At 46.6% G+C, this 26,212-nt stretch overlaps 1 protein-coding gene across 1 annotated transcript; it reads right to left on the bottom strand.

Moving 5' to 3' along the window:
• Positions 1-13,185: 13,185 nt before the first annotated feature.
• Positions 13,186-25,878, bottom strand: LOC115635318 (solute carrier family 2, facilitated glucose transporter member 10-like). Its single transcript, XM_030533810.1, has 5 exons — positions 25,704-25,878; positions 18,404-19,786; positions 16,076-16,198; positions 15,113-15,248; positions 13,186-13,634 (listed from the first exon to the last, which is right to left on the bottom strand). The coding sequence occupies exons 1-5, from the start codon at positions 25,705-25,707 to the stop codon at positions 13,538-13,540; spliced, it is 1,743 nt and encodes a 580-aa protein (XP_030389670.1). The 5' UTR covers positions 25,708-25,878; the 3' UTR covers positions 13,186-13,537.
• Positions 25,879-26,212: the final 334 nt, after the last annotated feature.

The following is a 26,212-nucleotide window of genomic DNA, read 5'->3' on the forward strand; positions in this document are numbered from 1 at the left end:
GCTACAGCACCAGAGAAGTGTAACGATGTGACCTCCACGTCATGTTTGTGGTTCCAGCATTGACCCGGTTGAGGAAGATGATTAGCACTGGTGATGGAATATCCGTTGTTTTCCCATTTCCAAGAAGACATGGTGAGACCATCAAAAATCCAGCATGGCCTATACTCCACGGAAAAAAATTGGTGGGTAATCAGCACCCACTGCCAGCTCCCCGCCCCACCCCCCTGCTCCAGCTTATCTTCCCCTCCTCCGCGAGCATACTGCCACGTCCTGCTTCTCCCCACTTCCTCCCTCCCTCCCAGCACTTGTGCCACGAAACAGCTATTATATAATGGAGGTGGGCTCCATTGCACTGCGCACTATACAAACACAAAACAAAAGGGTTGCCTCTCCCCCAAACAGCTTGCAATTTAATTCTTCTCCTCACCTCCACTCTTCTTAACACTCTTGCTTGTCCCACTTTTATTTTTGCCGTTAGCCTAAATTACTCCCAGACTTGTGAGCTCAGTAATCAAATTTGTTCAGCCAGGCCAGGTTTTCTCCAGCTGTGGCATGGAGCCAAAGCTTCCCAGTGCTCAGGAAAAGCTCAGGGAGCATCTCAGGAGATACCCTTTGTATTCTCCATTCCAATTCCGTCAGGAAGAGAGGCATCTGAAAAAATAATATTTGAGCTGGAAAATACAATGAGATGAGTTTGAACAAATATGCAACCATTCCTGAGCTGATATGGGAAAAGAGTCCCAAATGTGAGAAAGGAGAAAAGCAGAGTGCAGGGTGGATGAGCATCTCTGCCTCTGAAGGGAATACGGAGGGAATTCTTTCATTCTTTTCCCCCATCTTTTTGATCTTTATCTGGCAGTCTGTTTGGTTAACTCTATTTTTCTCATAAATATGGACTGCAGACAGACATTTTCAGAAGTCTCAGCCAAGCCATCCATTTTGCACCTGTGGTTTTGCATATGCATATATTGTAATAATTATGATTTATTATTTGCATTTCAGTAGCACCTAAAAGCCCCAGTCATGGCCCAACATCCCATTGTGCTAGGTTCCACACAAACTTGGAATAAAAAGATGGTCCCTGCCATAGGTGCCAACTCCATGGGTACCCCAGGACTGGAGCACACAAGGAAAAAAATTAGCTCTAAGCACCCACCAGTAGCCAGCTCCTCCCCTCCCCCCCAGTGCCTCCCATCCACTGGCAGCCCTGCCAGTCAACTCCTCCCAGTCCCTCCCAGCGCCTCCTGCCCATTGCAGATCAGCTGGTCCATGGCATGCAGGAGCACTGGGGGGAAAGGGATGATTGGAGATGGAGCACGCTTGGGGGAGGGGGTGGGACTGGGTGGGAAGAGATGGGGTGGGGGCAGACCAGGGGCAGGAAGAGGTGGGGTGGGGGCAGACCAGGGGCAGGAAGAGGTGGGACAAGGGTAGGGGCTTGGAGGAAAGGATGGAGTGGAGGTAGGGCCTGGGGCAGAGCAAAGGTGAGAAGAGATGGGGCAGGGATGGGGGCTTGAGGGAAGGAGTGGAGTGAGGGCGGGGCCTGGGGCAGAACAGAGGTTGAGCCACCTGGGGCAAGGAGAAAGCTGGTGCCTATGGTCCATGCCCCAAAGAGCTTACAACCTATGTGATATTGATGAGCACAGAAACACAAATTTGTGTGAATAAATTGAGTAGCTAAGCATCTACTGGATCAATGTGGGTGTGCATTTGGGGTTTTTCTAGAGGCAAAAAATAAAATGCTAATTTGGAGGTTAATTTGTGTTGCTATTAAAATAATACTAATTATTAATAATAATGACGTGAAAAAGAATGTTGCAGATGAGCCTAAATCCCAGATTCCTCTTGTGCCTCTGCGACTTTGCCAGCATGGCCGCTCTTGGAGATCGCATGCTGCTCTACAATACCAACTGCCTTATCAGCAGAGATGAGCTTCTTTTAAACAGTGCCCATGTTGCATATTCAGGCCCAGTACTACATTTCAGTGATAGGCTGTTCCTAACCCCCCTCATTTGATGGGAGTCTCTGATTTCTCTTACTCGCCACAGCAAAGAGGTCAAGTTCTTCATTCCCATCTGCTAGCCCAGGTTGGTCAGTGTGTTGCTAGGACTGTTGAGATTGAGTTCTGTGAGCCTGGTAGGAATGATTCTCAGCTGGGACTAGTATGACTCCTATTAAATCAAACAAGGGGAAATGACTTCCAAGTGGGACCCACTCAATGTAGCTCCCATCAGCTTAGCCAAGGGGAGGTGATACCCAGCTGGGACCAGCTCAGGCTGGAAACATGCCTATTTAGTGGATCAAATCCAGCAAGGGCATCAGCAGAAGGCTCTCCTGCTGAAGTTGACAAGAATTGTGCTCGCTTGTGTCAAGGCAGAATTTAACCCACGGAGTCCAATGACACAATGATGGACTCTTTATGTTGCCTAGTACTTTTGTGTGTGTAACTCCCACTGAAGTCAGAGGGCTCTTGTGTGTTGTATAAGACTGGGAGGAAAGTCTAGTGTCAGATCTTTAGCTGGCAGCAGCCAGAACAGCTCGCTTTACAAATCCTTGCTGGTGTTTGGGAAGTGGGCAGCTCCCCTCCACCCCCCCAGCATGTTCCTTGCTCATTAACATACAATCCAGCATGGACAATGGGAGCCACAAAACGATGTAGCCTGTTGCCATAAGGTATAATTTAGCAGGCACTAAAATGCTTAAAGAGAGGACAGGAGGAACCAAATGGCCCCTCTGATTAAAAATGACAGCATCCCTCCTTCTATCAATTTAATAAGCTGAGGCAAAGAGTGAAGGCTGGAAGTGCTGAAGCCAAAGGCAGAAGCAAAAGTGAAAAGGCTAGATAGAGACAGGAAGTACAAGGATGCAAGCCAAAGATATCAAACACAGGAATCCTAGCAGGAGCTGCAGTGTGCAAATGTAGACTGGCTCACTCCAGCTTGTTGCTGACATACACAGAGAGCTCAGATCTGCATCTCCTGGAAAGAGTGGTGGAGAAACACAACCAGAGAGCACAGGAAGGGAGGGAGATAGCCAGGAGAAGCAGAGCCCATTCCTTCATGCTGGCTTTCAGGGTTAGACTCCCCTGCTAGAAAACAGTATGATGTGTATAATGCTTGAAGTCAGACAAGGGTAACATAACACATCATGACACACATTCTGTATATTAGATTATCCTCAGAGTGGGATGGGATCTTTGTTCCAGAACAAGGAGTGGGTTTTTGTGCAGCTCCGGGTGTTGTGCTGGATCTGGAGTGTATTAAACATCTCATCTTCCAGTTCATATTTTTTCCAGTTATCATATTTCATTTGTCCCTGCTCCTTCCATCCTGGAGTGGGGACCTAGAGCCTGTACTCACCATGCAGTGATCCCTGGGGTGCTGCCTTCCTACACACAAGAACGACATGTACCCCCCATTCCCAGTTTTATTTCTTACAGTGGGTAGGTAACTGTCATGGGGATTATGAGACCCTTTACTATACTTACCAGCACTGCAGATGCCTAGACAGCCTTACTGCGATTATGGCTCTAGGACACAGCAGCGGTGCCAAGTTCCTCTGCCCCTCGAAGCTTTACATTTCCACCTTCAGGGTTCTGGGCCTGTTTTTAAGGTTGGTTTGGACAGGGTTAACAAACAAATTCAGGGTTACACTTACTTATTTCCATGTATTTATTTGGATATTTACTATTCTACATGAAAAAAAGCACTCACCAAATACTCTGCCCTCTCAATAATCTTTAAAAAATTCATTAATAAATAGTGCACTTAAGCCAAGCATAACTAAAATTCTGCACATAGTTCCCATGATTCAATGTACCAACTGGGTATTTGCCTATGTAAATAGCCAGTTCTGGTCAGATGTGTGTGTGTGCAGTCATAGTAACAGTGTGAACAAATGCACAATTGCACATCTATCTTCTTTGGAAATCTGCCCCTTCATGGATGGTGATCAAAACATTCCTGGGCACTTTACAAGTGGTTAGAAAGTTTCTAATGAAATAAAAATCCTTTTATTTCTTCTCTAGCTCTGCAATGGTTTTAGAATTAATTTGGACCTTTCCAATTGTCACAAATCCTTTATTCATGTCACTCAGTAGCATCCAGCAAATCTGTGGGGCAGACTGATCTTCTTGTTATCAGTTATGTATAAACATGCAGGATAGCCCTCCAACCCACTCTGCCATGGCAAAGTCGCTGTCAGTGTCCATGTTTGTGATCTGGATGCTAGGGCAGTAGCTTCAGGCATGATTAGATTTACAGTGTGCGGAGCTGGAAGACTTGAAAGCTGTGGGATGGTTTTGTTCAGTGCAGTTTGAAAAGACCTGGAGCTCCTCCCCATGGTAGCAAGAATGTGCTGCAGTCTGTACAGTGCAGAACGGATAATCCTGAGCATCCTGGAGTTCTTGGAGTGGTCCGGTGATCATTGTTAGTCCTCTCCCTGTTCTTTCACTTCTAGTTTGCTTGGAAGTGGAAGCAGGGGAGTTTCCTTTTGTCTAATGGCTGTGCTTTCCCTTTGTAAGATGTGCAAAGAGTGACCCAACTGCAGCCAGCTCAGCGCTGCTCCCAGTAGCCTAGCCAGGGGCAGATTCCACACTAGGTTCACTCATTACTGCTGCATCCTAGAAGACTCTCACCTCCAGGGTCTCTGAGTTGCTGCTCTTGTAACATGCAGGATGCACACAGCCGGTCTGGCTAGTGCTAAATGACTGCAGTCATAGACAGCAGGATGACAAATGCATAGCGCTTCTCTCAGAATCCCTGCACCTGGGAAGCCAGAGGGTTTTAATCGGAAACCTTCATGAAGTCGCCTTTCTGTGTCACCTGCTATTGTGGGTTTCAAAGGGAGCATCTGCTGCCAGATCCTGTGTTCAGAAAATGGGACCAAAATCACTGTAACCCTGAGCAATGTTTCCCCCAACTCTTAGTTGGCCCTATGATCCATGTCTGCAAAATGCAGCATCAGAAAGATCCAGTGCCACTTACAAGCTTTACCCCTCCACATGAGACAGGCACATCTCACCCTCTCCTCCACTGCCATGGCCCAGCCTTGTCAGACAAGGAGCAGAATGGCTTCAAGGTGGGTTGCCCAGATCACTCGGGAAACTACCAAGGGCTGCATGTCACTTTCCTGGACATAAATGATAGACGCAAGCAGCCGCCTGTTCTTCAGACCAGAGAGAGTGAGTGAGAGAACAGGTTCAATTAATCCCTGATTTACTCCACTGACTTCAAATATACTTAAATTTTCACCCCTCCCTTACTGTTTTTCTTGCTACACCCCACATGGCCCTTTCATCCTAGAACTTGCGCCCTCCCAGCTGATGCCAAATCAGTACAAGTTATGCTATTTCCCCATTTCTAGGCCCATGTGCACCCCACATATAATGTACACCAGAGAGTGAGCCAGTGGGGAATTCTAGTCCAGAGACGCCGCTGGAGTTGTACTGGGTTTACCATGGATGACTGTGGCTAGGGTGACCAGATAGCAAGTGTGAAAAATCGGGATGGGGGTGGAAGGGTAATAGGTAATATATAAGACAAAGCCCTGAATATCGGGACTGTCCCTATAAAATTGGGACATCTGGTCACCCTAGCTGTGGCCCTCAACTCTGAAATCAGCCTGAGCCCTGGATTCTCCTCTAGCAGGTGCAATTTACATCCACATATTTGTGCCCCACAAGCAAATTGTGAGAAGCACCTCAGAGTACCATGCAGGTGCTTTTCGCCCACACTCAGGTAGTGAGAGGTAGCCAGACATGAGGGCATAAAACAGCAAGTGCAAATCTTGTAGATGCAGATTGTGCCCTCAGCAAAGAGCCTGCCCATTTGGAACTGTGGCCCATAAAGCTCAGGTGTGGATTTCCAGAGTTTTTATCCATTTGACCCGTGTTCCCTATCATCCCCCATGACAACCCACACCCTAATGGCTTTTTCATAGCAAGCCACAACCTCAAACAGCCATATTCCTGGTGGCATCCATGCTGTCCAATGGCAGCGTCCTCCCCTTAAATCATTCCGGAGGATCCTTCCATCACTTCCTCTTTGGCAGAGATTTGTTAAATTCTCTCTTGCCAGTTTGGATGAGCAGGTGTTAGCCGTGAGTGGCCTTGCAGAATTCTCACTACCTAAATTTTATCCAGCAGTGACCTCTGGGGGAAGGGAGACTATTTACCCATCACCCCCACTGCTGGATGGGTACCCAGATTATCTAAGCACTGCTTCTTATACTGGGATCATACACACTCATCCAGACAGCTGGTGCTTGCACTGTGTTATCAAAGCTCCTGGCAGAGGCATCTGTGGCTTAAACCTGTCTCTGCTATAGCCTGGCCATGCAGTGGGAAAAATGAAATGATAGCACAAGTGAGGAGAGCAAATGGGGTCCTTTTTGGGGGTGAAGATGGGGTGGGCAGGCTGCTAGAACCTCACAAGTCGTTCCCATGAGGGGATTTGGCTTGACATCAAAACCCCCTTAACAGTGTATTACTTCAGCCCCTGAAGTGGACAGATGTTGAGCTGCAGTGCACAGGAAGTCAGAAATCTTTCCTTAGGAAATATTTGGCTAGGAAACTAAAGAAAATATTGTGAAAGTAAAGGAAGCAAAACCCCACTAAAGATTTATCACAAACTCAAGCATTTCTGTATCCCCCAGTCTTACAAGGTCTTTGACTCAGAAGAGCGGGGAAGAAAAACAGCCAGCGTCTGCGCTAATAGGCCACAAATTTAGAGAGGGGACTCGTTTGTCTAGGAAGAAGATTATGAAGGAAACTAGTTTGGCATATCCTGGAAATGCTTCAGTTCCTTTCTGCTAATACAGAAAATCATTTTCTGCTTTGGCTCCCTCCTATAAGGGAGCGGGAGGGGAAGTGAGCTGAGTTATTGCTTATTAATCAATTGAAGGATAAAACCACAGCATCCGCTCTAATTTCACTACCCTTTGGAGGCAGGAGTTGGACTAGGAGTCCCAGGACAGAGCTCAGAGGAAGCAGGAGCTGGTCCTCAGCACAGAGTTCACAGGGACAGGAGCCAAGTCTTGTCCCTTATTCTACTGCAGCCTCTCACTTTCACAATAATTCCTTCTTCCCAACAATATGGCATTCAGGTTCATGGCCATTAATTGCTAGAGCTGGTCAAAATGTTGCCAATTTCCTGCCGCTCACCTCATTTTTCATAGAAATTTACTACTGGGAACTTTCCCCACTCGGCTACACTGAGCACAACGAATGAGGAGACAGAAAAGGGGATCAAGGAGCAAGTGTCCCCTGGTTTTAGGGCTTGACCCATTCTGGCTCTGCCTGAGACAGAATCGATCCCTGATCAGAATGGGAAGAGCACTGGCTTTCTGGTTGGGGCTGGTTGATGTTTTTCACTGGTGCCCTGTCAGTGTGTGATGGACCAGTCCAATTTTAACCTATCTGCAAGAAAAATAAAGCTAAACACAGATGATGCAGTTAGCACAGCATTTCTCAAATGCAGCCACCAGGGGATATTCTTGTGGCTGCAACCTCCTGGGCTGTGATGGGGGTGTGTGTTTCAAAGTAGCACTCCTCCCCACATTGCTCCTGGATGCACTCCCTTGGTGTTGGTTGCTGGGGCTGCCAGCAGGGGTTGGGCCCTGCCCCCCTCTAGAGACACGAGGGGCACAATGCTGGTGGAGCAGGCAGCCAATGAGTTCCCCACCTTCCCAAGGGTGATGGGGCTCAGACTTTGGGCTTCAGCCCTGGGGTGGCAGGGCGGCAGGCTCCGTCTGAATGGCTGCAGGCTCCGTCCCCAGGCCCTGGCCATGAGGCTTCAGGCTCCAGCCCCATGCTGCCTCCACCGACCCCACATCCAGGGCTTAATTTGTCCCCAGGCTTGCCAAGTCTGAGTAAGTCTACTGTGAACAGTGATACTTGTATGTTTGTTAATATCATTTTTCACAGCAGACTTAGTAGCTAACAATAAATAAATTATGATTTGGAACATGTATTTGTGCATATTTATTTGTTTTTCCTAAAGCTAATTAAGTATTTTAGGAAAAACTGTGAGTTGGTGGCCATACTTTGAGGCCACCAAAATATGTGTCCTGAGAAACCCTAGTACCAGTGGGAGAATGGACAAAGCAAACCAGAGGATAATGTTGCCTCCAGGACAAACAGAAAGGGTTTATCCCAATCCCAGGGCTCTATCTAGTGGTAGAAAGTAAATAATGCACTTTATTCCCTTCAGGTAAGACACACACAACTGCTTCCTTTGGGGAACTGTTGACCAAACTGTGAGCTTGGCTATGCATGGCATGGCTGAAGTGGGTGCAGCTCCACTCCCCAAACAGTATTAGATTGGAGGAGGCAACAGGTCTACACAGAGCCATTTCCCATGCAGGTGCAGCATTGCACAACTACCTAGGTGCTGCACTCTGGAGGCTTTCCTGCCTCCCCTTCCCTCATCTTCTGAAAAATAAAGTACTTGTCACCTGGGAAGCAAGATACGAGGCTTGGCGGGCTGATGGTCTAATGGGCTATGGCCTGTGATCCTAGCTGGTGTTGAGAGGCTGTGTTGCTGAGGGGTCTGGAGTGCAAAGAAATAGTTACGCGTGACTAGCTGTGTTATGTGATCCTTGTAGGTCCCAAGACCCTGCTGAAAAGGCAGCAAAGTGCCATTGGCAAATCACCCCAAGGTTCGCAGTAGGGTAGTTTGAATTTTTCCTGTTAACTCCAACCTTTACCCCTTCACCTCTGAATTCTTTGCTGCCCCATGCAAAATCTACCATGAATAGGGCTTTGTGAGTTATCTCATATCCTTCTCCTCTTTCCTTTATAATGCCCACTAAGCACCCATCTTCCCATCATGGGTGGTGAAGTTCTCTTGAATTTATAATTTCAGCAGTTAAAAGCCCCTCTTGTATACCCCAACCTTCCTTCTTGGACTGGGTCAGAGTTCTCAGACTTCCAGACTCGTATGTGCTAATCATCAGGGCTGGCGCTTCCATTTAGGCAGCCTAGGCAATCGCCTAGGGTGCCAGGATTATTGGTGGGCGGCGTTTTGCCGGAGGGGGCGGCAGACGGCTCGGGTGGACCTACCGCAGTCGTGCCTGCGGAGGGTCCACTGGTCCACGGCTCTGGTGGAGCTGCTGGAGTCGTGCCTGCGGACGGTCGGCTGCTCGCGCGGTTCTGGTGGACCTCCCGCAGGCATGACTGCGGCAGCTCCACCAGAGCCGTGGAGCAGTCAACTGTCTGCAGCCACGACTGCGGCAGCTCCACCAGAGCCGCGGGACCAGAGAGTGGGGCAGCGAAATTGCCGTGCGCCTAGGGTGCTAAAACCCCTAGTGCTGGTCCTGGTAATCATAGTACCGAGGTGATGACGATCCAACTATCACAACACAGGCTCATTTACCTTCCAGAGAAGGGCAATAGGTCACTTTGTTACCATGCGGCACATGACATTTTCCTGTTCCCTGCTCAGAATCACTTTAGGAGGCAGCATTGCCTGGGATAAATCACTGTGGTGCACATTGCTCAGGACCACCCAGCAGCAGTGTCAGAATGTGATGTGTTCCTGTGAGGGGCGGGTATGAGTCACCTTTTCCAGCTTTGGCCAGTTCATGGGCTTTAGCATTCCTTCCTCAGAGGTTATCCTGAAGATAATGTCATGGGACAAGGCTAATCCAGTATTACCCAGTCCCTAGGGAGGACTCAATCTATTGCATCTGTTGAGTAAGTTCCTGTCAAATATTATTTATATATTACAGAAGTTCCTAGGGGCCACCGATCAGGGCCGCACAGTGCTAGGTGTTGTACGCCCATTTAAAGATAGTCCCTCCCTCCATTTGAGTATAAAATGAGAGACAACTGGTGAATACAACACACAGATGGACTGGAGGAAGTGCAAGGTAGAGACAGTTTTGGCTAGAGCAATAAGCTGCAGTCTGTGCACTCCAGCCGCCTAAAACATTCTCAAGTGTTTCGTAGGTGTCATGGCAGAGATGGAAGCAGTTTGGAAGAACCACAGTGTGGTGACTTCCCAGATGTTTATAGTGAGCTCCTTCCATGTACACAGGGTGGTATGGGAGAAAGCAGACAGGTCCTGGTTGGAATATTGAACAGACAACCAAGTCTGCTGTTCTTGGTGGAGCAGAAGAGATGGTTGCTGTCTCAGTTGTGTACAAGGCTGTCTACACTACCATTTACGTTGATATAACTTATGTCACTCAGGGATGTGAATAAGTCACCCCCCTGAGCAACATAAGTACACTGACATAAGTGCTGGTGTGGACAGCACTATGTCGGCTGCTGCCAACTCATTGGGGGTGGATTTATTAAGTCGACGGGAGAGCTCTCTTCCACTGGTTTAGAGTGGCTACACTAGAGAGCTTGCAACTGCACCACCAGTGTGGCCATATCTCAGAGCTAAAAGGAAATGAGCCATGCTGGACTTAAATGAGTTTAACCTCGCAACACTCTGCAGAGACAGGGAAAAATTATCCTCATTCTACACATGTGGAAAATGAGGCCCAGGGACAATGGTCATATAGGAAATCAGTGCCAGGGTCACAAACTTGAACCCAGCTCTCCTGATTCTCAGGCTAGTTTCTTAACCACTGGGCTACCCTTCCCAACTATGCTATGCAGATGCAGTCAGTTTAGAAGACAAGACATGCCCTGCATTATTCATTGTGTCAGAATAAACATTTTAAAAATATGAAAGCCTAATGAGCACACGCAGCAAAGAATCCTGTGGCACCTTATAGACTAACAGACGTTTTGGAGCACGAGCTTTCGTGGGTGAATACACAAGAGCTGCGGCTGTATTTGTACCATGGGGAATGATGACTGAAAAGGAGTTTGAGCAAGCGTCCCGACATCCCAGTACTTTATGCCCGTTTTTTAGTGTACCACAGAGAAGATTCCTATTCCCCTTTGTCTGCACTGCAAAGTCATTACAGTGATTCTGGTATATCACGTTGTACATGAAATCAAGGGGGTGGCTTACCAAGTAAAACAGTGTGTTAGTCCCCGCACCCTCCCCTTGTAATCCCAGCCCAGAGACTCAGTGAAAGACATTCCCTTTCCATAGCTCATCAGAGGCTGTGTGTAGTAACTGGAGCTCACACTGGTAATAGGGGCTCAAGGACACAGGTGTGTGTGTAGGAGGGACTCTAAGGAAGAGCAGCAGATATCTATAACCATTATCTGACCAGCTGCACTCAACAGTTTTGAAAAGTAAAGTTCCTAGTTCCAAGCCTGGTTAAGGGGAGATGTTCTCGCTGGGAAGACTCTATCCTCCAAAGTCTTTGAGTTCAGGAGAATCACGTTTGCTGGGAGACCTTGCTTCTGTCCTACTTTGCAACGGGTTTAATGGAGGATGATTAGTTTGTCTTCATTAGCACTTCAGTGTGCTAGATGCTTCCCAAACAGAAAATAAAGCCCACTCCCTGCCTGCAAATAATTAATAACCTAGAACAGTAGGAGGCAGACACTGGGATGGAGGCTTTGGGAAGGGACATGGCATGCAAATGAGCTAGGAACCCTAAGAGCGATGGGCTTTGTCTTGATAGTACAAAATATTTATAATCCAGAGTGGGGGTGAGGTTTTGTCAGCAAAGAGACAGATGGATGATCCCCAGTAACTCCACACTCATGGTATCAGCCAGCTAGTCTCTGGCAGGCATGGTGAGAGAAGTGGGCTTTCGGGATGGATTTGAATGACGTACTTTGAGTGACAAGGCCATGGTGCCTCACTGCGTCAAATGGGGAGAAAGTGACTGCATGAATGATGGTTTTCATCAGAAAGAAACACTGAGGCTGGAGTCAGAGCCTCCAGTTCCCCAGGGAGCAAAGGCATATTTCAGAACTTTCTGCATTTGTTCTGCTTCTGCAGTAATCCTGATGGCATCGGGACTTGCTTCCCATTAGCTGTCTGTTAATGATGATGGACACAGCAAAGGAAAGTGAACTGAAGTATCATCACTGAACTACGTCCCCCACTGGGCAGAGTAAGGGCTGAAATTACTGTCTGATCAACACAAGATAAAAAGAGGATGTGAAAGTCAGAAATAATGAAGCGTTCCTATTGACAAGGGAGGTCACTTGGGGAAGGGGAATGGTACAATCCATGAAGGAATTCCAGCTAGAGGTAGGAGAGGAGGTCATTTACTATGGCCCATGTGACCCTTCCTCTCTTCGTGGAGATACTCAAGAGGAGCAGCAACTGGACTGGCAGTTTTGCTGTTGTGGCCACCTCTCCACTGTCAGCTGCACTGAGACCCAGCAAACTCATTTCATATAGGCTGCCAAACAATTGGCAGATGGTAACAATACTTCAGTCACTATAGAGCTGCCTAGTGGTTTTCATCCTCAGTGCTGAAACTTGGGACTTCTTTCCTCCATTGCTCCAACAGAGCCCAAGTCACAGGCTTCTGCCTGAGGAGGTGACTGTGGTATCAATTAATGGTGTCATTTTGAATGATATACATGTGCTTAGGAGACTATTTGAGAAGGGCTCATTTTAGAAAATTAGGCGTAAAATGAAGAAGCAAAAACAGAATTTGGGGCCAAATTTTCAAAAAAGTGCCTGAAAACTGCACTCACAATCTTTTGTGCAAGCAAAACCCGTGTCCATGCATGCAAAAGAGCCTCTGTGTGTGCACAATGGGGAAATGTGTGTAATGCTGACAGACCCTGGTCGTCGGCAGGCAGAATCAAACCTAGGATCTCTGGAGCTTTGTGCATGAGCATCTGCCACTTGAGCTAAAAGCCGACTGGCTGTTAGCTCAGGCTGTAAAGCAGACTCGTTTTCTCTCTAAGTGGTCTCGATGCCATTAGATGGGACAGAACACCACACCCAGGAGGTGTACAAATAAATACCCATTTCTGTTGGTGAAAATCATATGGAATCAGCTAGGAGGAGGGCTACTTAGAACATTTGTCCCCTATGTTCTGGAAAATATTGCCCCATAGCCCTGTAGACTAGCATTGGCTGCGTAGTTATCTCTGTTCAGTCAGGGCAATTATTCAGATTACCTGACAGACTCTATGGCACTGCTCAAAAGTTAAAAAACTAAGAATATATAATACAAACTGTTAAACCTTTGACATGCTCATGGAACAGCCTGTGCATCAGTCATGAAGCAAGCAGATCTCTTAACCAGGACAATATATATTCTGCACACAGATAGTGCAGAGAGACAGAATCCGGACTTCTTGGCATAAGTTGTGCTTTATTTCTCAAGTACAAAAAAACATAAATTCAACAAACAGTGGGAGGTTCCAACCTCTGAAATAATAAAAGATACCAAAGCAATGAGAGGGTCCCTCTTCAGAGTCCAGAATGCTATTGTCTATACATATAGCACATATATATACGGACACAACCTACAGCATCGCTAACATCCGTGTCTCAAGATTCAAGGCACTGCAATGAGTTCAGTGCGCTGGCTTATTGTGCCAGGGCTTTTCCTTCGAGTCAGTACTGCCGTATGTTGAAGATATCCAGAATAAATCTCTTGCTGTCACAGACCCTTTTTGTTTCCTTACAGTGACACTCGCTGCAGGTGGCTTGTTTCAGGATGCGCTGGAGTGCTCCACCCTTTGGTACTGAGCACGTGCAAAGTTTCCCCTTCTTCCAAATCTTCGCCTGAATGTGTTTCCTTTCAACAACCTGCCGGACAATGACTAAGGTCAGCTAGGAGCAGCTGCTGTTATCAGTGTGTTAGTGTTTACTTTTCTTCCCCTCTCACCCTATGGTGGGCACAGAATCCCTCCTTGGCATCTTCCTAAAAGACATGCTCTAGCTGAGTGGTTCTCAAACTTTTGTACTGGTGACCCCTTTCACACAGCAAGCCTCTGAGTGCGACCCACTTTATAAATTAAAAACACTTTTTCGTATATTTAACATCATTATAAATGTTGGAGGCTAAGTGGGGTTTGGGATGGAGGCTGACAGCTCGTGACCCCCATGTAATAATCTCATGACCCCTGAGGGGTCCTGACCCCCCAGTTTGAGAACCCCTGCTCTAGCTCAACCAGAAGTTATGGGCTTGATGCAGGAAGTACTGGGTGAAAAGCTATGTGTTATACTGGAGGACAGACTAAATGGTCCCTTCTGGCCTTAAAAATCTATGACTCTACTAATTTATAAGTAGGGTATAAATGGCAAACTAAAGTCCTTCCTCTGCATCTCCTGCAATGCCCTTCTGTCCTGATCTGTGATGTCCCATAGTCCAATCCTGGGCTTCCCACATAGCATGGCTAAGAGTGCACCTCAGTGCTGACCTGCAGCAACCCCTGCAATTTTCTCCCTAATTTTCCCCCAGGTCTGTTAATGCACCTCAGCCCTGACCTGCCACTACTGTAAGGGTGTCTGAGAATAAGAACGTGAAACTGTCCAGTCTAGACTCATTCTCCAGAATGAATCAAGTACAAATAAATAAATGACACAAATCAATCTTGCCACTGACGAGATGATTCAGATTTTTAGTGATTCATTCACAGACATTTTGCTGACTAGTTATCAATCTAAGGACTTGTCTATACAGGAATACTCAGGAAAGTTAATTCAAACTAATTGGAGGTGTGAATTTAAATTGGATTGGTTAAACTTCATTAAACATCTGTATGGATGATCTCATTCAGAACTGAGGTCTGGTCTATATAAGCTGCATTGCGTTGACCTAACTATGGAAGTGGCTACACTAAAAGTTTGCTCCCACTGGCGTAACTGCTTCGCTACGCTGACTTAATATCTATACCTTCATGATGTAGTTAGGTTGATGCAGTGTCAGTGTAGACATTGTGTAGCTTATATCTACTGTTAATGGCTTTCAGAAACCATCCCACAGTGCCCCACCCTGACAGTTAAATTGGCGCAGGCGCTCCCAGTGAGAACATGCACTTCCAACACAAGGAGCATAGCACGGACATGCAAAAGTGATTTAACTACTGAGGTGACTGTATGACGACATAACTTAGGTCAGCATAATTCTGTAGTGTAGACATGCCCCTAGTAACACAGATCAGTTGCTTTTCGGATGAATAACTGGAGGCCTGATCCTTCATGTATGTTACAAAGACCCCCTACTAAAGTCATAGGGTTGGATCCTTTGACCTGGAAAAGAGCCAGCAACGCAGCGCACGTACCGTTTCCTTGAGAACTGCTGGTCTATCTCCTCTAGAGACTGTCCTTTTGTTTCCGGAACAAAAAGATAAATAAATATAACAGCTGCCACTCCCACTACTCCATAGAGAAGAAACATCCATGACAAGCCTACTGCATCTACAGAAACAGGTACAAAAGAGTGAAGGATTAACAAGAGATAACACCACTTGCACTGAATGTCCTTTGGCATATGAAGCAAGTTGGTATCTTGACCAAACATCAGTTGTGTTGTGTGGGGCCATCGTACTTAGAGAAGTCTGTAAAACATAGCAGAGAAATGCACAAGGCCCAGATTGTGAATCAATGAGAAAGACAACTCACAGCTCCAGAACGCTGAAGTACTGACACCCAGTCTCTGTCTGCCAGAGCTGTGTAAGGAGCAGGGATTAACCTCGGCTCCAGAGGCCAGGCAGTACCTGATGATTTTCTCAGTCTAGTGCATCAGATAGCTCTGCTGGCAAGAAAAGTTGAAGAGCAAGGGGTTCCAAAAGTTGCAAGCTTGGTGCTTTCCAGACAGATTCAGATTTGCTGCACTTGGCCAGTACAACATTTCCATTGCCTACATCACAAAATAACCCAATGTGAAAGAATGAAGAAAAAGCTATAGTGTTTTTATCACCATGGATGACATAGAAGCTGCAGGGAGCCACTTCTAGCAGAGATAAAATCAGCCTGGCTCCTATCAGCTTTGTCTCACCTGGTAGTAGAGGAGGGTCCCAGTTCAAGGCTTGACTACAGAGTTACACACAGAGTGAATTCTTCACACATGAGTTGTGTCCATTCTAACCACCAGCAGCCCGAAATGATGCCAAATCCCCACACAGCATCCTGTGGCCAGTAGGGACATTAGCAGCCTGGCTGATTCTAGTAGCCTGACAGTAGGGAACTGAAGGGTGCTTCGACTGCATTGGGAAAGGCAAACAGGAAATGAGGACTATACATACCAATGAGATCAAGGAACGAGAGGCTGATCAGTAAATTAGCAGCCCAGTTAAAGCTGTTGCAGAAGGAAAAGGCCCTTCCTCTTATTCCAGCAGGATAGATCTCACTGAGGACCAGCCATGTCACTGCAGAGAGGAAAGAAGGAGAGACAACAGCATCTTTAGGCAACTTTAGTGTGAAAGGGTATGGGAAAGTTTTAAGGCTGATTTTACCAGGGGCTGAGCACTGGCCAATCTCTGCACCCACTGAATTCAACATTAAAGCTTCAACTGACTTCAACAGGGGAGTGCCAAGGCTGAGAGTTTTTTAAAATCCCACCTTTTACTATTTTGTGGAGGAACACAATACAAACATAGAGACAAACTACACGCAAAGGCCCAGGGAGAGGGACCCAGGAGGAATCTGCAGAAAAGCGCCTAAAAACCCAGTTACCTGAAGCTACATTTTGGACATAAACAGGCTCAGTTCTAAACAGCAGGACAAAGGCAGGAGACAGAGCTACATTTTGTCTAAAACCAGAGACACCTCTTTTAGAGATGGGAACAGTACACACAGTGAGGGTGCCTCTCATGCCCAGGGAGGCCATTTCCAGAAAGATGAGCAGGGATGGCTGCTCCCTTTAGACTTGGTGGGACGTATGTAACTCAGTCTTGGAGCATCACACCTAACATTTAACCAGTCATGTGTCTAATTTACAGGATTCTAGGCAGCTGTTTCTATTACATGCATTTCATTATAAAATAATAACAACAGTACTGAGCCCCTATACTGTGCTTTTTGGCCATGGAGCTCAATGCTTTACATGGGTGGCTAAGTAGTATTAGTTCAGATTTGCAGATGGGGAAACTGAGGCACCAAGAGGTTAACTGACTTACCCAAGGTTGCACAGAAAGTATGTGGCAGAGCTGGGAATAGTATTCAGTTCTCCTAATCTCCAAGGGACCACACTACCTGTCACAGAGTGCAGGACACTTCAGTATATAATCTAGGTATGTCCCAGAAATAATTCAGTATTTTGTGAAACCGTATGTGATGGCATAAAACAACTTATAGGGATGCTGTCAAGTTTATGAGGCCTACCGTGAACCTACTGTCTTTTTACTTAGAACCTTTTAACTTCATTAGATGTGGTTTCCTTTTCCCCCAAATAAAAACCTCAGTATTACTGAAAACAGAATAAATAAATACCAGCATGCTAGCACTCACAAGCACCCCTCAGTAACAAATCTGGGTGCTCGTGCAAGGAATTCGGTCAAGGAGCAGATGTTAGTGGGATACTTTCAAAGGGGTGACTATACATAACAATAAATTAAAAGCAAAAATGATTCAATTTTTAAATTATTCAAAATATCTATTTAGGCAAGTGTAATACAGCTTTTATTGCCTAAAACAAAAGGCAGCTTTGAATGAGGATAGGTTGGATGTGCTTTATGTAAGCTTTCAACTGTGGATTACCTATCAAATATTGTCTAGGCGAGTTATGACTAAAAGCCTTTGCCAGGCGGCAAGTGACTGGTAACACCTGTGAAATGAGTTGATAATCTCACTTCAGTTCCTAGTGGATGGGCGTCTACACCCCAGTTGGCAGTAATGAATTGTCACCTTTGCTGACTCTCTCAGAAGAGATGTGGAAGGTCGACAGGGCCATGAAGACCCAGGGACCAAAAACTGTACTGTGAGGCACTGATGTATGCTGGCCTTTTTGGACAGTAACTATTTAAAAAACACATGAAATTCCAGATGTAGCTTCAAGCCAATGCTTCCTTCTCTTATTAGGCATTGTGAGTTTTCCAAATATATTTTGAAGCCTAGAGATGGACCAGCCAGCTCGAGTAAGGAAGAAGGGAAGGCTGCATTGGACTGTGACTCAGGATATATGGATTCTATTCTCAGCTCTGCCACTGACCTCATGCATGCTCTTTGGCAAGTCGCTTAGTCCCCCTGTGCCTCAGTTTACCATCTATAAAATGGGTTTAACAATTTCCCCCTGCCTCCCAGGGCTGTTGTGAAGATCAGCTCAATGTTTGTGAGGTGCCCAGTTTCTACAGTGATGAACACCACAGAAAAAGCTATAAAAAAAATAACTCAGGGCAGAGGTAATATGTATGGGAACCTTACACTGATGCTGTCCCAGACCTCCAGTCTGCAGGGCTGGAGCGGTATGAAATCATTCAGGTAGGCATGAGTGTGGGATATTTTTTCAGTTGCAGGGCGCTCAGCTGCCTTGTAAATCAGGTACATAGCAAATGTTTTCAGAGTATTGTGACGCTCAGTCATGCTTTTATACTATGGGTTATGGCAGACAGAGCATGTATAAATGCCATACTTACTTGGTCCAAATCCAATTGAGAATGCGCTCACAAAGGCCATCATGCTCAGCAAAGTAATCCAATTTAAAATCATATGTTCCCTATTGGGAGTATCACTGAAAGGAGAGCTTGTGTTTTGCACTGTTTCTTCATTGGACTGATTTGGCAGGTCCATTTTCTGAGTGCGGGAAGACTCTGTAATGATCTCTCTGTTTCTAGTGCTGGCAAAGTCTTTTGTAAGACCCTCTGCTCCGGTAAGAGCAAAACCAGGACTCAACTGACTTTCACCAGCAGCTGAAGTCTGTGGGATGTACAACACAGCTGGTTGGGAGGATACTGGCTGCATGGGATGTTGTGCAATGGTGTACGAAGCATTGGGCTCTGTGGCAGTCTTACAGTCTCTGGCCTTATCCAATGGAACAGTCCAGCTGGTGAGGCCAATAGCAGTGACGGAGACAGACATCACCACACACCCAGCAATCAATAATACCCTTCTGCCTGCCTTATCTGCAAAAACCATTGCAACTAATGTTGCAATCACCTTCATCACCCCGAGCCCCACAGAAGCCAGGACAGCAGATGAATCATTCTGAAATCCCACGGAGCGGAAGATTTTGGAAGCATAGCACAGAATATTAGGTTGCCCGGTGAACTGCTGAAAGAGCACCAAACCCAGGCCAACCAGAGTCCTGCTTTTCATGTTGTCTCTAGACCTGAAAAGGTCAAGAAAGGAATAATGCTTCTCCTTACATGGCTCTGGCTTTGCTTCCTCTCCATCTTCATTGTTCTGCAGTTGAATGAGGCCCTTCTGAGAGTCACAGTCGCATAGGTTTAATACAACAGGCTTAGTCGGGAGGAGCAAGATACTGAGAAACTGTATGACAGTTGGTGCAAGAGCCAGTCCAAACATGTATCTCCATCCCTCAGTCATGTCTGAGAAGATGTAGTTCAGCGCATAAGAGAGTAAGATGCCCATGGTGATGCCAGCTTCATAGAGAGACACCAGCAGCCCTCGCTGATGAGCAGCCACCATTTCGGAGACATAGATGCAGCATGCCATGGATGACACAGAGATTGCAAACCCTACAGTCATACGTCCAAATACCAGCCAAATAAGTGACCCTGCTAAAGTCAGAATGAGGCTGCCACACAACAAGATTAGGTTGCTGACCAGTATCGCCCTCCTCCTTCCATGACGGTCAATGAGGATCCCACCAACCAAAGAGGCAAGGAGAGCCCCAATGAGCAGGGAACTCACAAGGATTTCCTGTTCAAAGCAGCTGAGGTGGAAGTCCATCTGCAGTTGCAGTAAGGCACCAGAGATAATCCCCAGCTCATATCCGAACATTAACCCACCCAGGAGAGAGACTGTTGCAGGCAACAGGAGGACCAGCAATGCACGACCTGGAAAGCAAGCAAGCAACAGTGGAATTTTAAAGATTCACTCTGCTGGCGTTATAATGAAAACTATCTAGTTACACAAAATGGAAAAAGCTGTTCTGATAAAAGGAGGCCAGGTTTTCAGCATACACATTTGCGCATCTAAGTTACACAAACAATTACAAAAATTGGGTGTACAATTGTGGTAATCATGCCTATAAACAATCAAGCATCTCTCTGGGTATGTATTTATGGAATTATAATGAGTGTGCATTCAGTCATCACAACTGCGCATGCAGTTTAGTCATGGAAAGGGGTGCACATATTTGTGCTCACAGTTCTGAAATTGTAGGCCTAGTGTGTGAATGTGAACACGGTTAAGACTTAGCTGTAACTGGAAGTCAGTGATTTATAGTGGAGAAGCCAGGGTAATTCCTCCTTAGACTGTCCAAACTATTCTGTATGTTCAACAACTTCCCAGCCAGGGGATATAGTTTTCTCCTTCCTGTATTTTTCTGTGGGTTGTGTTACCATTATGATGCTCTAGTCCTCAATTTGTAACTTAGAAGCATCTGTGTGGGTTCTTTTCACCACCTAGGAATTTCACAAAAAATCATCAGAGGAGCAAGTTACTGTCTCTATGTGCTGAATACTGACACCCCTGCCTGTTAACTCTCACACCAGAGAGCTAGAAACAGGAGCGGCGCCAGGGTTTCTGGTGCCCTAAGCAGAATTCGGGGGGTGGCATTTTGTGCACTCCCCACGGGGCGCGCGGGAGCTTCCGGTTCCACTCCCATCGCACTGCCGAAGAAGGACCCTCCGCCGAAATGCCACAGGCGACAGCGACAGTCATTGAGCTGCTCAATTGTGTGCCGCTGTTTTCCGCGGCACGTCGGCAGAATGTTCTTCTTCAGCGGCGCGACAGGAGTGGAACCGGAAGCTCCCGTGCGCCTCGTGGGGAGTGCACAAAATGCTGCCCCCCAAATCCTGGCCCCCTAGGCGATCGCCTAGGGTCGCCTAAAGGAAGCGCCGGCCCTGGCTAGAAAGGACCACTTGGGCCATCCTGTGAACCCTTTGCTGCTCGTTACCACGTTCCCTCGAACTTCTTACCTCACTCACTCACTCACTCATGCCTGTCACCCTTACTTCTTACCTAATCCCTCCTTAATTCCCTGCAATGGTCAGGCCTCCCTGGGGAAAATGTATTCCATTCCCCTGAAGTCCAGCATAAACTCTGACTTCCTAAGAAGATCCTTCCTCCTTGTTCTACCATCATCTTTTCATTACAAGGGATGTCCAATATTTTAGATCCAAACTTTCCCATTCCACGATCTGACTTTACTGTATCTGACTTTTAGTGTAGTGAATTATTTCAATCAGAAATTCTAGGTCAAGATACTGAGGTTCTAGACAGTGTTATGCTAACACAATTGATTGCCTTTATTTACAACTTCCTGCACCATTATTTCACTTCTTTCCCTCACGTTGTGTCTTTGGCCCTCCATCTGAGCCTGGGCAGGGAGACAGGACTCGCAGAGGTAATAGGAGCAGAAAATATTAAATTAATCGATTTTGTGTCCCCTTTCTTTCCTCTGACAAGCTCCATTTTTAAGTCCCTTTACTAATGCTAATAACAGAGGCAGAGATCTCAAGCACTTCCCTTTAATGTCTCCTCACCAGATAAGTGGTATCATATAGCCAGGCCCCTCTGCATTGCATGATTATGTGTGTGCAGGTAAATTGCTGCATGAGTGTGGATTATTTTGAAATTGCAACACAGTTATGCTCCAGAATTTCATTAGCTAAAAAGAAGTCTCTAGCCCTTATCACGGCAAGAAAGCCAAAGGGAATACAAAACCAGGTTGGTGGTGTGTGCTCTGAGAGGTGTGAAATGCTCAGTCACCTTAATTTAAGTCTGAAGACAATTTAAACTTCAGCGTTAACTCTTTCACTGCTGAGTATTTCAGCAGGAACACAGAGCTTGTTTTTCAGTGCTAAATGCCATGGAAGATGTTGGGAGTGCGTGTAGGGGCCCACTGCTACTTGCTGTCAAGGGTTGCTGGGGTGGTGGCTCAATCCCTCTTACCCCCTGATTTAAAACCACCTCTGCCTCTGACCAAAAGGGGGAGGCTAAGAGGAAGTGCATCCTATCCCCCTACCAAAGGCCTCAGATGTCCCCTGGGAACCAAAAACCAAAGCTACTCCCCACACTTTCCTGGATGCTGAAAGCCTCCAGCTCTGCCCTGAAAACTTCTACCAGTAACCAGGCTGGTAGGTATGGTCAGCACAGGCAGTCAAGCCATACTGAAAATAAAACAGTGGGGCAGCACAAAATAAACTGAGGCCGGGGTAAAATCCTGGCCTGACTGGGAGCTTTCCCACTGACTTCAGTGAAAGCAGACTCTCTCATGTGGTCTACCCACAAAGTTGCACCATTTTAATTAAAGGCATGATTTTACACTGATTGTATTAAACTGATATGACTCTATACGTGTACTCTCTTATGTTGGTTTAAACTGGGTTTAGATCAGTAAAAGCAGCAAAGAATCCTGTGGCACCTTATAGACTAACAGACGTTTTGGAGCATCATTTTGGGTTTAGATCAGTTTCACATGCGTGGGTAAATGTACAGAAGCAAGTTAAACCAATAAAACCAGCATGAAGACAATATAAGAAAGATCATACACAAAAGTTGCACTGGTTTAACTAACCAGATTTAAAATCAGCTGATGCAACTTCTGTATCTAGACAAGCCCTGAATTTAATAAATATCAGAATAAATCAGATACACAAAGAATACTAAATGGTTTGGACTAGACTAGTGGAGGGCATTTAGGAGTAGAGTGCTTGCCCATGCCACATAATCCCTAGATCCCTGCCACAAAATCCTGGGCCTCAGTCTCATCATTTAGGTCTAATGCCCCACACAGAATACCCGGCTTTTATATATAGCCTATTAGAGTAAAATTATGGCAGGAATGTTCTCCAATGATAGCAGAAATTAGAACTGCTTCATTCTATTTCTGCCTGTATCTCTGATGTGACACATGGCCTTGGTCAAGTCACTTAACTTTTCAGTGCCTCATTTTTCCATTTCTGTACAATAGGGATAATAATATAGAGCTACCTGCGTGGAAGAGATGTTTGTGGGACTTAATTAGTATTTGTAAAGTGCTTTGAGAGCCTTGATGGGAGGCACAAGAGAAGGAAAAAATTACTGTGGGAGAACCTGACAAATGGAAAATAAGGATAACTGGGCAGTGGTGGTAAAAAAGTACTGGCTTGTAATAGAGAATTACTTCTCCTGGCCAGGCTCGGGCTCTGAATATTTCTTTATGACAAAAGCCTTAAGTTCTCTGGGCAAGGGACTGTGGCTTCATCTGTGTCTGTACAATATCTAGCACAACGGGGCCCGAAACCTGACTGGGGTCTTTGGGCAACACCAATACTAATTGTACAGATAATGTTCACCACTCCAAATGACCTGTTTCTCCTAAACGTTGAGACACAGGTAGAAGTTTGTTCTGTAATATGCTGTTTTCCAGCATGTGACACTGATGCTTTGTTACTGGTTTTGCTTTAATTTAAAATACTGTTATTTTAAATAGACTATTGGAAAAAAATTATGGAAATACTCGCTGAAATATGGAAAAGTTTCCTCAACTAGAGCTTTACAAGATGTTTTGCAGTCTGTGCTTTACAGGAAGTGTCTATATTTAGCTTCTAATTACAGTATGCAGTAAAGGTTATTTCTCAGTAAAGGCTATATTTACATTTGTATTTATTCTGTAGAGTTTTGTCGTGCCTTTTGTATTCATTATGTCACTCATGATACATGCCAAAACCCACCCTCCATGCAGTTACCTACACTTAATCACTTCTTGCACACATGTAATATAGATAATTAGAAACAATATTTGTTCAATAAGAACAGAAAGGGGACAGGGACATTCTACTGTACTTCTCATTATCTTTGTGGGCACTAATGATTTATGACCTTTGATTTAAATCCAACTTGCTATTCAGTCAATTCCAGTGCTGTCATGGGGGCTCAGTGACATGTATCCCTGCACTTGGCTTTCACATTTGCTCTCCTCTCTTGACTCTTTACTTAATGTCACAAGGAGAAAAAGTTTGGTGGGTCTCACCGATGCCTCTCTGTCAAGTGTTCACTTGGCTCAGGTCTAGAATAGCAGTTGGTGGTGCCAGTCAGAATTCAGGTAAACTGACTTTTGTACCACTAAGGACATTATTTGCATAAGACCAGTGCTAACACTCTCAATCAATGCAACGTCCTTTAACAAAAAGGTTAATACTGGGTTCTAATTCTCAGTTGTTTTGTTCCTCCACTGATCCCAGGAAGTGGGGCTGGGGACAAAGTTGGCTTTAAGCCACCTTTTGTGCTCCTTGTAGTCTAAGAGGAAGTGGTAGATTCTGGCAAAAATCAGCGCCTCTGAGCAGCTTTAACTGATGCTCTGGCTGCAAAGCCCCATGATGGGTGTGCTAGGTCACGGTGTGAGATGTCAGTGCCCCAAATACTATCCATGCACATTTGGGGCTGGCAGAGAGTGTTCCAGCAGCTTAGTTCAATGGCTGAGGAATTATCTTTCACTGGGGGTTCCCCAGGAGCTGTTTTCATATCACCAGAATAGCATTAATGGGCTGGGGCAGAGAGGATAATTTGGCCTACAAAGTTTACTATGACATTAGGTAAAAAGATTTCCAGAATCAAAATTCTGTCAAAAATCAATCTGAAAATTTCAACTTTTTGTGTGTGTGAAAATTTCATTGTGTTTTTTGGATCCTTTCTGTTAGCGATGTTTTCATAAGCCTTCTGGTCTGGTGCTTCCTGTCCCTAAGCAGTTAGCAATAAAAAAAAGACACAGCTACAATTCAGCCTCATGGGATACAGCACTCCACATGCTCATGCCTGACTATAGAGTTCTGGCTCTACAGACCCTTAACAGTGGTCTGAAACTGGACAATACAAAACAAAATGTGACTTTTATATTCAAAGGGAGCTAATGATTTTGGATGTCTCTGTTTTTGGGTGTGCCTAGATGCACCCACAGGAGCTTGATTTTCAGAAAGTGCTGAGCACCCACCCTCTGAAAAAATCAAGCCCTTTTAAGGTGTGTGAAGTTGGCACCCAAAACTAGCAGCACCCAAAATCACTAGCCTCTACTGAAAACGGAGACCTGTGTGCTAGAGTTGGCTGTGAGGGTGGTATGAGGATTAACTGAATCTAAATTAGCCAGCGGAGAATGAATGACAGTGATTCTCCGCTACTACACCAGAGGAAATCAGTGGCAATGTTGTAATGAAGGAAGTATTTGGAGTAATCAGTAACAGTTCACTTAACATCAAGCCTGATATCCCATGAACTCTGGGACATGGGCTGAAGGGTTTCAGGCCCATTCCTAGCGTACAAGAATCCATATCACAAAAGCCACCAGCTCCAAGCGGTGGCAGCCTCAGCAGAGACCCCAAAGACTGAGAGGGCCACGGAATCTGAACCCTCCAGCTCGGAGGTGGGGGGAAGCTGCCCTCACTGCCCCTGCTATGGATTAGGTAGCAGGAATCCCTCCTCTGGGCTGTGTATGTGTGAATTCAACCCAGCCTCCTTCACAGCACCAAAACTCCCGGGGGGAAAGACGACAAAACACCCCCGATCCATCTCTCCTCCACCCCCACAGATCCTGCCAGGAAGCCCCATTCCTTAAAAGCTTAAACCATCCCCCTGCCCCAGGCGGGCTGTGCGATCCGGGCCGGGGGAGGTCACTGGGGCTGGGAGAGAAACAGCAGCGAAGCGGGATCACCAGCACCGGCGGCGAGTGACAAAGCAACCCCCAGCCCGGCCCCCTGGATTCCGCCTGGAGCCAGCCAGCCCCGCAAGCCCCGCTGCGCCCCCAGCCCCTCGCCGTGCGGGCATGGCACTTACCCATGGCGATGCGAGAGGCCGGCCGGGGAGTTCGGCTCAAGTTTGTTTCCAAACAGCCCGGGACAGGGCAGTAAAACCCAAACCGACTGATTCAGGTCCCTCCGATCATCTGTGCCCGGGGGGGATCCGCCCCCGCTGCAGCAGCAGACCTGAGCAGGGGGGCTCTGAACCAGACCCGGAGACGAGCGGGGTCCCCAACCCTGGACCGGGGATCCACATCCAGGATCCCCGGGCAGCCAGACGCTAAAGTCCTGCGCTCTTCTCGCTTGGGGCGGGACTGGCGGCTGGGTTTCCCAGGCTCGGGCACGCCTCGCCTGCCGCGATCCGGCTCGAAACCCTCCAGAAACTCCCGCCCCAGAAACTTTCCCGTCCCCGCCAGCCCCCCTAGCGCCCGGCAGCGCCGAGCCAGGGGGTGCTGCTGCACAGCGCCACGTTGCTAGAGCGCTGCCGACTGCAGCTGGGACGGCGGAGCCTGGGGGTTGTAGTCCTGGTTCCCCGGCCGAGGACAG

Source organism: Gopherus evgoodei, chromosome 14, assembly GCF_007399415.2.
Source record: "Gopherus evgoodei ecotype Sinaloan lineage chromosome 14, rGopEvg1_v1.p, whole genome shotgun sequence".
Lineage (NCBI taxonomy): Eukaryota > Metazoa > Chordata > Testudines > Testudinidae > Gopherus > Gopherus evgoodei.